The sequence below is a fragment of the Megalobrama amblycephala genome, linkage group LG16 (genome assembly GCF_018812025.1).
Source record: "Megalobrama amblycephala isolate DHTTF-2021 linkage group LG16, ASM1881202v1, whole genome shotgun sequence".
NCBI lineage: Eukaryota > Metazoa > Chordata > Actinopteri > Cypriniformes > Xenocyprididae > Megalobrama > Megalobrama amblycephala.
Genome location: NC_063059.1, coordinates 42,532,197 through 42,546,924, shown reverse-complemented (window position 1 = coordinate 42,546,924; position 14,728 = coordinate 42,532,197). Strand labels below are relative to the sequence as shown.

Genomic DNA, 14,728 nt, shown 5'->3' with positions numbered 1-14,728 from the left:
TGGAGAGAAAGAGCCCGGATCCACACCCTGGGGCGAGATCACATGGGCATCGATTCACAGCCGTTACCATGTGAACAAGGCAGCCTTAATGTGGCTGTTCCTGCATTACAATGGCGCGCGCGCACAGCTCCATGGACACACACACAGGTGCTCATATAAACACACTGGTGTTCACTGAGCAGAAACACTGAGGGAGAATCTCAGCGGACAGTTTGATGCTCTTCAATCATTCATATAGAGTGTGATCAGGGCGGGGTTGCGCGCGCGCGTCTGCGGGAGGGGTGGGCTCAACGGGTTCATCGGCGCGCGCGCGCGTGTGAGGGAGGGGGTTTAAAGGGTGGGATTACTCTCATTGTTGGCAGTGGCAGCGCAGACAGACAGACAGTGTGACTGAGGCTCAACTGTGATGAGTTTAAGCATCAGAATCATCAGCTGTTGATACAGCCGGTGTGTGAGAGAACGAGAGAGAGAGAGAGAGAGAGAGAGAACGAGAGCGAGGAGAAGAGAAAAGGAAGAGTCAGAGCGAGACGCTGAAAGGATACAACTATGCTGTGCTGTATCAGAAGAACTAAGCCGGTAAATATCTGGATCATTCACACCTTTGCTGCTGTAACCTGTGATGATGATGATGATGATGATGATGATGATGATGGGAGGCTTGAACTGTTTTATCTGATGATGAGCAGCATCACTGCACACACACACACACACACACACTGTAAAGCACGTGAGATCAGTGTTTAATCAGGACTGTACCTGTCAGACAGGTGTATTTGATGCTCATGTTGTATTATATGAGTGTAGTAGTGAAGCTGGAGTGTGTGTGTGTGTGTGTGTGTGTGTGTGTGTGTGTGTGTGTGTGTGTGTGAGGGAGTGTGTGAGATGAGTTTCAGGGTGTGGTGTGTGTCTCAAGACATACATTAGTGTCTCAGAGGAATTATAATGATTTCTCTGGAGATTAAAGTTGGATGTAATTAAGCTTTGATTGCCCCCAAGCGGGAATATACCTGCTTTATGGCGAGCGGAAGGTTTTATGTTCTTTAAAGCTGATGCGCGCGCGCGCGTATGTGTGTGAGCCGCGCCTCGCACCGCTTTTGAGGAATCCTGTCGTGTTCATATCGGTGTGTTCGGGTCTGTTAAACGTCTTTACTCATCTTTACCGCAGGTGAATCCGCGCGCTTCGCGTCTCTTTTGTTCTTACACTCCACTGAACGCGACGCGAGTAGAACGCGAGCGATCAGCGGAGCGTCTGAAACGAGAAAGAGATGTGAGAGCGAGAGAGAGGGAGACAGAAAGCGGGATGGAGATGTAGACATGAGGAAGATGAAGGGTGTGGTCTTGTCTCACTTCTGCAGAAACACGCGCGCGCACCCACGCATCCGTTCGGTTCTTTATTTGAATATTGTGGCAGTGAATCAGGTGCAGATCTGACGTAAGCGCGTTTTAATGGCGCGTGAATATTCATGAGTGTGCGTCAGTGTAGGTGAATTATAATCGCGACCTAAAGATTTTAAGGCGTGCCTCGTGTGTGTGTGTGTGTGTGTGTGTGTGTGTGTGTGTGTGTGTGTGTGCGTGCGTGTGTGTGTGTGCGCGCGCGCGTGTCGTGGGATGTGTGTGTGTGTGTGTGTCTGTGTCTGTGTCGTGGGGGCGGGTGGATTTAAGGTGTGGCTCCTTCCACAAATACTGCAAGACTGTGTGCAGATGTGTCCTGCATAATTTTATTTTCTTATGATAATTTATTGAGAAAACGTTCCATTCATTCACTTGCTTTATGAGTTTAACATGCAGAAATTCAGATCCTGTGGTCTGATGTGAAATATCTCCTCCACAGGGTTTTATGACCATATGAGCAACCAGTTGATCTGAAAACGACTGATTTCTGATTATTGATCTTGTTTTCGCTACTGGTCATTTTATAGCCTTTTGTTTCAGCGTGACCTTTGAACCCAGCAACCATAACCCAGTTACATTCCCAACCATCAAATGAAATGACCCGTGCCGTGACGTGCTGCCGGACACAAGGCCGCACAGACGTGTGCTTGAGGATGAGTTACGATCAGGCCTCGTTTGAGTCCTTCCAGTTAATGTCAGTCCTGTCAATCTTCCTGACTTGACACGCCCTCATTTTCCTGTAAAAAGAGATTGGCCACTGCGTCCAGCGTTTGCATAACTCTTTAATTTACAGGCTTTAACCTGTTAACTATTGCCTTTTTCCCTGTCACATATTTTAGTAGTCATCATAAATTAAGTATAAAATCGGACATCGTGTTACCGTGGAAACTGAGCTTTAAAACCTTTTAGCGGGCTCCTCCCCCAAGTGGGCGGTGTCATGTTTCACATTTTACAAAAGGTTTCATGAAGTTTGGAATGCATAGTGTATTTTCACGTCTGTGTTCACGAAGGGAACTGACCGTTAACAGGTTAAAATCAGTTTGTCATACGTGAGAAACATTTGTGCATCGATGTTCCTTCCCCCATTAAAACTAAATCACATCACACACTCCTGGAGATCATTTTGGACTCAATTTGCTCAAATCAAGTTAATTTTTAATTGCTTTTTTTGTGTAGAAAAATTGCAGTCTATTGTTAGTTTCATTCTGACATTTCTTCAGCCGTTAATGAGTGTTACTTCAGAGATCAGCTGATGATGTCATAATATGTGGTGTGAATATGACTCATGAGAATGACTCACTCTGAGTGACATCACACACACACACACACACACACACACACACACACACACACACAAGCAACAGGTCCAGATCCGAGCGCCGTGTGTCAGAACACCTGTTGACCATCGCAATGTGTTATTTTAGTATCATTGAGATACTATTATAGTTATTAATAATAAAAATCTGGACGGATCAAATTTCACTGTGACCGACAGCCAGAGATGCGTATTGATTGATATTGAGTGTAGTACAGTCTGCATCTACAGGTTATGAGGTCTAAACTCAGAACAGATGCTGCATAAACGCCGAATCCACCGAGGGCAATACAGCATTAGAATAAATCCTTATACATATGCAGAAATGACATCATTTTCTGCAGTCCATTAGTAAGATTGCATATATAAATGAAAAAGTGTATGGGAATCAAATTGCCTTCATCTAACTGTCATTCATTTGGCATGCGTTCAGTTTGCATTTATGATTTTACACTATTTTCATCTGCTTCAAGCTACTTATGAGTTTGCTCTATGAATGTTTTTGTCATGCATTATATATGTCACACATTTTATTTCATTTTATGCTTGCTTTTTTTCATTAGACACATTTGAATATTAAATTAAAAGACCCTTGGTGGACAAATGCCCCCCTGGACCCTGATGGACAAGGTAAATATTGACCCTTAATATTCAGCTGTCTCGTCTTTCTCCCTGATTCTCGGTCAGAAACTCTTTCATGTCGTCACAGTTGCTTTGCTTTTATCTTTGCCATTTTATGCTGATATTGATTATTAATATGATCAAGTTAATGATATGTGTGATATTGGCCGACGTCTCCTGTTGCGAACACTGACGTCAAACGTGTGTGTGATTCTGAAGAGACTGAACTCAGACTGAACTCCAGCTCTTAATCACGTCTGGATGAATCCCAACAGGAAACATGGACAGTCCTGTGAGACATGGAGACAGACGGGTCTGTCCACAATTCAGCTTGAGATCCGTCTGGATAATTATTATCACTCCACTGAAAATTCACCTCCTAAAAATACCTCCCAGAGTTTTTTTTACAGACTAATCAAACGAGGAGACACAAAGTCTTTTCCTAGCAAAGATGAGACACACTGAATCCTTTATATCACCAATCCCAGGAAACTCGCTCAACACAGAGATACTTGTAATTGTGGGTTTGCAGCAGCTGAACGTCTTCTGAGCTCTAGTTAGAAATCAATGATCCAGGTTCTTCAGTTGGACATCCAATTAAAACATAATAGTACATACAGATGCCATATGGGAAGGTTTTTTCCTTTGGCTGCTCACTGTAAATGCCCGTTCTAAATGTAAAAATGCATAGCAGAGTCCACACCACAACTATAACGATAAGGACACAGAGAAATTATATCATTGGAAGCATGATTTTTTATTTTTAGCAGATGAACGATAAAAACACTGACAATCAGAATCCATCCTGCTTTAAAGAGCTTGAGCATTTAAAGTGGCAGGCGACAAACTGCAGTGCTTATAATAAACAGAACAATATTGTGTGTTGGTGTGGATGCTAATATAGTTGTTATTATAGTTCTTGGTTTGAACAGGCTTTTAGGAACCGATCCATGTGTCCAGTCAGTCCGTCGGTCAGTCAATCAGTCAATCGAGATATAACGGAGTGGAGATATAGTCTCAATATGAAAGAGAATGGTCAGTTCTCTTTCGTATTGAGACTATATCTCCACTCCGTTACATATTCTATATGTACGGGAATTTGACCCTCCAGGTCTGTTGATGTGGATACTCTTTGACAATCCGACTGTGCTGATCACACCCTAGTTAGTGCCCTATAAAACACCCTTAGTGGTGTGAATTCATTGCTTCTTTGATCTCCACTTTGGTGCAAGATGTGGAAGCTCTATACTTTATTCAGTGTGTAATCCACTTACTTTAAGGTTGGGTGTCTGTCTGTAGGCAGTCTCCAAGGATTTCTGTGTGAAGTTTTCTCATTTGTTTTCAATGTAGTTGCATTGATTGAAGTTCTCTGTAAGGCGTATTGCATGCTGTGGCATAAGCTAACGCGCCTAGGAGTAGCTTTGCGGTCTTACTGTTCGAAGTAAGATCCGAGCGAACTTCTTTCATTCCTTACATTACTCTTTGTCTCTGGTGCTCCTCGAAGTGGCTAATTCAGTCAGATACGGTGGATGCACAATAGAATATAACATTCACGAGTTGCTTCTGGGTAGCGATATGCTGGTATCGGGTTGCGCCAGCTCCCTATCGCCAAGTGTCGCAGCATGGGCAGTCCTGAGGCCAACCCCCGGATCCTTTCAACTATGACTCGGGGGTATCGGTTGTACTTTTCTGGCGTACTTTCTTGAGGATTCCTTTGTGACCTACAGTTGTAGACCCACAACACAGAGAATTATTGTGGGAAGAGATTATTGGACTCCTCAAAAAATGGGCCACCAGGGAGGTGGAAAAAAGCAACTGACAAGCCATTTTTTCTTTCATTATTTCCTCGTACCCAAATGAGATGGGGGGCTTACGTCCAATCTTGGACCTCAGGGGTCTAAACAAATATATTCGGCCCCTGAAATGCAAAATGCTGACAGTTCCAAGGGTACAAGAGGCAAAAAACAATGGCAATTGGTTTGCCACTTTCAAGGATTCCTACTTCCAGATACCTATCTGGGAATGTTATTGGCAGTTTCTGATGTTTCATTTCTAAGACGTACAAATTCAGAGTCCTCCCCTTTGACATCACCTTGGCCCCTCGGCCATTCACAAGGTGTATGGACACAGTCCTGGCACCCCTTTTTCACCTAGGTATCAGGGTCTTGAATTATCTAGACGACTGGTTGGTCTGTGCCCAGACAGAAAATATATGCAGGTAACACGTGTTTGTGCTTGTGAACAATCTTTAATGCTTGGGTCTTTGTATCAATATGAAGAAGAGCAAGTTGGAGCCATCTCAAATCACTCAGTTTTTGGGTCTGATTTTAGACTCCAGAAAAGCAATTGTGACTTTAACTTAAGAGAGACAGCAGGCAATAAAAGCTTGCCTCTCTCACTTTCGAGTAGGGGTGAAAGTCAGCTGGGGACTGTGTCTCTGCCTAATGGGTCTAATGGCAGCCACAGTGCAGGTACTGCCACTTGCCCTTTTACAAATGCGACCTGTGCAGCAATGCCTCTTCCGCCTAGGGTTACATCCCCAGACCCCTCGGTCAACAAAGGTGATGGTTATGCGGAGACTCTGGGTAGCTGTCTGTGGAATGAACATGGCAAGAGACAGCATGCTAGGCCCAGTATACCTTTGACAACTTGTATCAACAGATGCTAGGCTGCGGGGCAGTTCATGCATACTGGGGCATCAAGGGATGCTGGAACTAGGCAGGTCAGCACATCAATGTGCTAGAATTGAAGGTAGTCCATTTTGCACTTCAACACTTCAGGCCAAGTCTTCACAGGTATCATATCCAGTATATGATACTTGTGAAGACCACACAGACAGTCTCAGGTGTAGGGCAAGCTGTTTCAACCCTTCACTCTGGGTATTGAGCTCTGGGCCTGGCCCCTGAAAGGGCTGGGTTAATAGCTATGGGACTACCAGACAGAGTGGTCAAGACCCTGGAAGGAGCTTGTGCTTCCTCAACAAGGGCAGCCTATTCCTTTAGCCTTTTAGTCTAGGTGTGAGGGACGCAAGGTGAACCCCCTCACATCTACAGCTCCTGATGTACTACAATTTCTGCAGCAACAATTCAATGCAGGAAAATCTCCCTCCACCCTCAAGGGGCATGGTGGCTGCAGTGAAGACTGCTCAAGTGGGGGATACAAACCCTCAGAGTGCTGTTGTAGTCTGATTTCTCAGTTCCTCAAAGGTGCTCTAAGATGCACAGCACACAGTACAAGACATATCATACCACAGTGGGACTTCGAGTCCTGACGGCACTTCAGCAACCCCCATTTGAGCCCCTTGAATCAGAAGAACTGAAATGGCTGTCTCTAAAGATAGCCTTCCTGCTGGCAATAACCTCTGCCAAATAGAAAAGGGGAACTATATGCTCTCTCAGTCCATAAAAGCTGCTGTAGGTCTATGCCAGAGGGTTATACTGTGCCCAAACCCAGCTTTTCTGCAAAAAGTGGTGTCTGATCTACACCTAAATCAATTAGTTGAACTTGAGGAGATGGAACAAAGAACCAATTTGCCCAGTAAGAATGCTGTCAGTCTGTCTGCAGCAGACAAATGCATTCAGACAAATGGATCAGCTGTTTGTATGCTTTAAAACAGAGTGTTGGGGCAAGCCACTGTCTAAGGCGAGGCTTTCGCATTGGGTTGTAGAGACAATCCAGATGGCCTTCAAAGAACTGGATGGACCACCATTGTTTGGACTGAGGGCACAGCTCAAGGGGTTGCAACCTCATGGGCTTTGTAGCAGGGTGCCTCTCTGAAGGAGATTTGTGATGCAGCCACATGGTCATCTCCATCCACCTTTACTAAGTTCTATAAATTGAATGTTTCCGCCAGTCCCTCCTTTGGGGAGCTGGTGCTGGGAGCTACCAGAAACGAACATGTAATCTAAGCTGGACTCCTTGAGGCCACTCTGGGACATGATCAAAGGATAGCAATGAATTCATGCCACTGTGGGTGTTTTCTAGGGTAATGATTAGGTTGTGACTGGCACAGCTGGATTGTCTTGAAGAGTATCCATGTCACCAAACTTGGAGGGTCTAATTCCCATACACATAGAATATGTAACGGAGTGGAGAAATAGTCTCTTCACTCAGAAAACCAAGGTTACATCATAACAAACATTTTCTCTATTTCAGCTTAACTGTCACCCCCTTTTTGAGCATAGATGTGAAAATGCACTGAAATAGTTGTAATTCATGAATGATTTGGTTGGTCTCTTTCTAAAGAACACAAGCAAATAATGAAAGTGTAAAAGAAGTTATTGTACTGGACTAAATATTTTTATTTTGTACAAAATATATATTTTACAAAATAATTTGAACTCTTTAATTGCTATATAATCTATGTCTAACCAAGTTGTGTTCCAAATTTGAAATTGATATCACAAAAATTGAGGTTCCTGTGAGATTTTAAGCACTTTCACAAGTTCGCCTGCCCATTCAGTCTGAATGGTTAATGGTAAAACAAACTTGGCTTGCTGTCCTCGAAGGAGGGTCGAACCCGAGGCTTGGCTCAAGCTCCGAGTTAAACTCCCCTATAACAGTACTGCATAGAGGGAGAATAAGAGAAATAGAGGAGGAGATGGGGAGGAGGAGGGATGCTGGAAGAATTGTCGCTGGGATGACGCAGTGACTGCTGATTATATACGCTTGTAATGATGATTGACAGGACTGAATGTTTAGGCTCCTCCCGAACCTACGTTTGGAACTACATTTACCAAAAACAGAATACTAATGAGTTCTCCTGTCACAACTTAATATATTTCTGTTACAGTATCACCTCTGTCACAAAATTACGGTCAAATATGAAAGCTTCAGTCTCAGACCTTTCCAATGATAAGTATTTTATCAAGATCATAAAAAGATTTGATTATAAAATAGTGGAGTAAAATTTGTAAAATATGAAACATGACACTGCCCACTAGGGGGAGTAGCCCCGTTAAATGCTTTTAAAGTACCATTTCCATCGTAACGCAATGTCCAATTTCAAAGCAGTTTTCACAGGATGAATTTTAAAGGGGTGATGACAGTTCTTAAGTGTGCTTGAATGTTTCACAGGTAAATGTGAGCGGCTCGGATGAGTCTGTTTGAGTCACTAATGGTGTTTGTGTTTCTGGTCTCAGGTTGAGAAGAATGAAGAGGCTGATCAGGAGATCAAGCAGGATGGAACCAAACCGGAGGAAAACGCCCACAAGGCCGCTACCAAGATCCAGGCCAGCTTCCGTGGACACATCACCCGGAAAAAAATGAAAGACGGAGAGAAAGAAGAGGACAACGACACCGCTCCGGATGAGTCCGCCGAGACCACGGAGGAGAAAGAGGAGCGAGTCTCTCCATCTGAGGAGAAACCGGCCGAGGTTTCCACAGAAATAGCAGAGGAGAGCAAAGCAGCCGAGCAACCAAACTCGCCCGCTGCAGCTGAAGCCCCACCCACCACCGCAGCTGACCCCGCCCCCTCAGACACTCCCACTAAAGAGGAAGTGCAGGAGCAGCTGCAGGAAGCGGAGAAGCCTAAAGAGGCCGAAAGCACGGCGACCGCAGACGATGCAAATGCACAGAAGGAGGACGAGAAGCAGGAGGAAGCCAAACAAGCCGATGTGCCTGACGCCGCCGCCGAGAGCCAGGAAACAGACCAAATAGACAAAAAAGGTGCGTCAGAAACACAATACTTCAGTTGTATTTTTTCCAACTAATGTTAACAAATATGCATAGATACTAAAATGTGTTGCTTATTGTTAGTTAATGCATTTACTAATGGGACCTTATGGTAAATGTTTCTGCATCCATTAATTCTGACATCATCTATACATGCTCATGAATTCGGTTCTCTGCGGTTTGACTGAAAGCTTTTCACTGAACAGAGTTTCCATTTCGGTCACATTCATGAGATAAATTGTTCCGGCCCGCAGCTTCAGTAATGGGCCGGACAGCAACATTAACTCAAGCGCAGTATTTATCAGTGGTTTGTAAGTGTGTTTATTGTGGTCTTTGCAGAGGCCATCGAAGACTCTAAACCAGCAGAGGAGGCCGTTTCAGATGCAGGCAAAGAAGAGAACGTTTAACGGACGACCAGTGAAATGTAAAATCTTTAATGATTGACAGACTGCTCTTTACCCTGATGATGAAGACAGTCTGCTTTTATGTTTGTCCTCTTTTCTGGTGTGGCAATGATTTTCTGACATTTGGAGGGAGTTTTCTGAAGCAGCCGCTGATGTCAGCGAAGGACACAAACCTTGAGCTCTTCTCCTCCAGTGATCCAGCGCTGCTCTTCTGTCCATCCGTCTGCCGTTTCGGGCTCATCGCATGAGAATCCTTCCTCCAGAGACCAGAACCTTCTCACACGCACCCAACTAATACATGTGGCTTCTTTTAATGTCTGTGGTGTTGTTATGACAGTTTAATTGGAGATATTGCTGCACTGATGTTAAAAATTGAGAAAATCCTACAAAAAGAAAAACCGCCAGCCTTTCTGTTCAAGTAAGTTTGAATCTAAGGAGTAAAATCGTGGAAAATGGTTTCATGTCTGTTTTCAAAATAAAGAAATGTGCCAATTACATTGATGATGTGTGTTGTTCTTTCGGCCTGAGTTTGTCTGTGGATCACATGTGATTTCATTTACAGTAGATGATGTTCTGATGAGTATTAATCAGGATTGTATTAAATATCAGATATCAGATATCTTCTTTCATTAAAATCCTTTTAATGTTTCAACTGGACAATCCAGTTTGAATCCTGCAGGTCCACAAACACATTATCATTCCTGTCTGTCTTGTATGATCACATGCTCAGAAACACATTTGACAGAGTTTATTTCATTATTGCAGACGTTCTTTGAAATTAAAATGTTGAAGAAGTACCTTCAGTTTTCAGTAAATATGAAAATGAGGGTTTATAAACACCGCTGTGTGAAAGAAGACAGACCTGTATTACTTTTATATTATATTATATTATATTATATTATATTATATTATATTCAGTATTAAAATCTCTGTGCAAACAGAGATATAAACTGTACAGAATTAATACTGCTATTAGAAATAACATTTATAAATATGGCAATGTAACTGTATTGTGCACTTGTTGTAAAAAGCATGTGCAACTGTTGCCAGAGATCATGACTGTTGCTGCTCAATTCTCCCTGGTCTTCATTGTCTCATCGTTTCGCTCACAGTCCCTTTATTATTAATTACAGGTCAAACAGTCATCAGTTTCTCCCAGCAATTGATCATAAATCATTAACCTAAAAATTCATATTTCCCTTTTGTAAAAATGTTTAAAAATACTTGAAAAGTGTACTTTTGAAAAGTGTACTCATAAAATGTTTATGAAAAGTGTACTTTTAATTATAAAATACTTAATGAAAAATCTACTTAAAAAATAATTATGAAAAGTATACTTTTAATTATAAAATACTTAAAAGTGTACTCATGAAATACTTATGAAAAGTGTACTTCTTAAAAAATACTTTTTTAAATAACTTTTTAAAATACTGTACATGCAAAGTACACTTTTCAGTATTTTATAAGTACTCTTTTCATTAAGTATTTTTTTAAGAAGTACACTTTTCATAAGTGTTTTTTAATAAGTACACTTTTCATAAATATTTTTAAGTACACTTTTCATAAGAATTTTTTAATAAGTAAACTTTTCATAAGTATTTTATAAGTACACTTTTCATAAGTATTTTATAAGTACACTTTTAATAAGTATTTTTTAATAAGTACACTTTTCGTAAGAATTTTATAAGTACACTTTTCATAAGTATTTTACAAGTACACTTTTCATAAGTACACTTTTCATAAGTATTTTCTAATAAGTAGACTTTTCATAAATTATAATTAAAAGTATACTTTTGATAAGTATGTTATAAGTACACTTTTCATAAGTTTTTTTAATAAGTACACTTTTCATAAGTATTTTTTAATAAGTACACTTTTCATAATATTTTATAAGTACACTTTTCTTTAAGTATTTTTTAATAAGTACACTTTTCATTTTATAAGTACACTTTTCATTAAGTATTTTTTAATAAGTATTTTTTAATAAGTACACTTTTCATAAGTATTTTATAAGTACAATTTTCATAAGTATTTTACAAGTACACTTTTCATAAGTACACTTTTCATAAGTATTTTCTAATAAGTAGACTTTTCATAAATTATAATTAAAAGTATACTTTTCATAAGTATGTTATAAGTACACTTTTCATAAGTTTTTTTTTTAATAAGTACACTTTTCATAAGTATTTTTTAATAAGTACACTTTTCATAATATTTTATAAGTACACTTTTCTTTAAGTATTTTTTAATAAGTACACTTTTCATTTTATAAGTACACTTTTCATACATATTTTATAAGTACACTTTTCATTAAGTATTTTTGTAATAAGTACACTTTTCATAATATTTTATAAGTACACTTTTCATAAGTATATTTTATAAGTACACTTTTCATAAGTATATTTTATAAGTACACTTTTCATAATATTTTATAAGTACACTTTTCATAAGTATTTTATAAGTACAATTTTCATAAGTACACTTTTCATTAAATATTTTTTTTAATAAGTACACTTTTCATTAAGTATTTTTTAATAAGTACACTTTTCATAATATTTTATAAGTACACTTTTCTTTAAGTATTTTTTAATAAGTATTTTTTAATAAGTGCACTTTTCATATGTATTTTATAAGTACAATTTTCATGAGTACACTTTTCATTAAGTATTTTTTTAGTAAGTACACTTTTCATTAAGTATTTTTTAATAAGTATTTTTTAATAAGTACACTTTTCATAAGTATTTTATAAGTACAATTTTCATTAAGTATTTTTTTAAGAAGTACACTTTTCATAAGTGTTTTTTAATAAGTACACTTTTCATAAATATTTTTAAGTACACTTTTCATAAGAATTTTTTAATAAGTAAACTTTTCATAAGTATTTTATAAGTACACTTTTCATAAGTATTTTATAAGTACACTTTTAATAAGTATTTTTTAATAAGTACACTTTTCGTAAGAATTTTATAAGTACACTTTTCATTAAGTTTTTTTTTAGTAAGTACACTTTTCATTAAGTATTTTTTAATAAGTATTTTTTTAATAAGTACACTTTTCATAAGTATTTTATAAGTACAATTTTCATAAGTATTTTACAAGTACACTTTTCATAAGTACACTTTTCATAAGTATTTTCTAATAAGTAGACTTTTCATAAATTATAATTAAAAGTATACTTTTCATAAGTATGTTATAAGTACACTTTTCATAAGTTTTTTTTTAATAAGTACACTTTTCATAAGTATTTTTTAATAAGTACACTTTTCATAATATTTTATAAGTACACTTTTCTTAAGTATTTTTTTAATAAGTACACTTTTCATTTTATAAGTACACTTTTCATACATATTTTATAAGTACACTTTTCATTAAGTATTTTTTTTTATAAGTACACTTTTCATAAGAATTTTATAAGTACACTTTTCATAAGTATTTTATAAGTACAATTTTCATGAGTACACTTCATTAAGTATTTTTTTAATAAGTACACTTTTCAATAAGTATTTTTTAATAAGTACACTTTTCATAAGTATTTTATAAGTACAATTTTCATAAGTACACTTTTCATTAAGTATTTTTTTAATAAGTACACTTTTCATAAGAATTTTATAAGTACACTTTTCATTAAGTATTTTTTTAGTAAGTACACTTTTCATTAAGTATTTTTTAATAAGTATTTTTTAATAAGTACACTTTTCATAAGTATTTTATAAGTACAATTTTCATAAATATTTTACAAGTACACTTTTCATAAGTACACTTTTCATAAGTATTTTCTAATAAGTAGACTTTTCATAAATTATAATTAAAAGTATACTTTTCATAATTATAAGTACACTTTTCATAAGTTTTTTTTAATAAGTACACTTTTCATAAGTATTTTATAGTACAATTTTCATAAGTACACTTTTCATTAAATATTTTTTTAATAAGTACACTTTTCATAAATATTTTTAATAAGTAGACTTTTCATAAGTATTGTTTATAAGTACACTTTTCTTTAAGTATTTTTTTAATAAGTACACTTTTCATAAATATTTTTAATAAGTAGACTTTTCATAAGTATTTTTTTATAAGTACACTTTTCTTTAAGTATTTTTTAATAAGTACATATTTAATAAGTATTTTATAAGTACATTTTTCATTAAGCATTTTTTAATATGTAGACTTCATAAGTATTTTATAATTAAAAGTATACTTTTCATAAGTATTTTATAAGTACACTTTTCATAAGTATTTTTTATAAGTGAACTTTTCATAAGTATTTTTTAATAAGTACACTTTTCATTTTATAAGTACACGTTTCATATGTATTTTTGTAAGTACACTTTTCATTAAGTATTTTTGTAATAAGTACACTTTTCATAATATTTTATAAGTACACTTTTCATAAGTATTTTACAAGTACATTTTTCATTAAGTATTTTTTAATAAGTACACTTTTCATTTTATAGTACACTTTTCATACATTTTATAAGAACACTTTTCATTAAGAATTTTTTTAATAAGTACACTTTTCATAAGTATTTTATGTTCACTTTTCATAAGTGTTTTTTTAATAAGTACACTTTTCATAAGTATTTTATAATAAGTACACTTTTCATAATATTTTATAAGTACACTTTTCATAAGTATTTTATAAGTACACTTTTCATTAAGTATTTTTTAAATTATATTTAATAAGTACACTTTTCGTGAGTATTTTATAAGTACACTTTTCATTAAGTATTTTTTAATAAGTATTTTTTAATAAGTACACTTTTCATAAGTATTTTATAATTAAAAGTACACTTTTCATAAGTAGACTTTTCATAAGTATTTTTTAATAAGTACACTTTTCATAAGTATTTTATAATTAAAAGTAGACTTTTCATTAAGTATTTTATAATTAAAAGTATATGTTCATAAGTATTTTAGTAAGTACACTTTTCATTAAGTATTTTTTAATAAGTATTTTTTAATAAGTACACTTTCATAAGTATTTTATAAGTACAGTTTTCATAAGTAATTTACAAGTACACTTTTCATAAGTACATTTTTCATAAGTATTTTCTAATAAGTAGACTTTTCATAAATTATAATTAAAAGTATACTTTTCATAAGTATGTTATAAGTACACTTTTCATAAGTTTTTTTTTAATAAGTACACTTTTCATAATATTTTATAAGTACAATTTTCATAAGTATTTTATAAGTACACTTTTCATTATGTATTTTTGTAATAAGTACACTTTTCATACATATTTTAATTACACTTTTCATAAGTATTTTATAATTAAAAGTATACTTTTCATAAATATTTTATATGCACACTTTTCATAAG

General features: G+C 36.2%; 1 protein-coding gene across 2 annotated transcripts; it reads left to right on the top strand.

Annotated features, from left to right (window-relative positions):
* The first annotated feature begins 326 nt into the window (after positions 1-326).
* gap43 (growth associated protein 43) lies at positions 327-9,900 on the top strand. 2 transcript variants are annotated; one of them, XM_048161749.1, is made up of 4 exons: positions 327-576; positions 3,271-3,337; positions 8,470-8,995; positions 9,341-9,900. In XM_048161749.1, the coding sequence occupies exons 2-4, from the start codon at positions 3,311-3,313 to the stop codon at positions 9,406-9,408; spliced, it is 621 nt and encodes a 206-aa protein (XP_048017706.1). In that variant the 5' UTR covers positions 327-576; positions 3,271-3,310; the 3' UTR covers positions 9,409-9,900. The 2 variants fall into 2 exon arrangements, with proteins under 2 accessions (XP_048017706.1, XP_048017705.1); XM_048161748.1 differs by lacking the exon at positions 3,271-3,337 and having other exon boundaries at positions 334-576.
* The last annotated feature ends 4,828 nt before the right edge of the window (positions 9,901-14,728 follow it).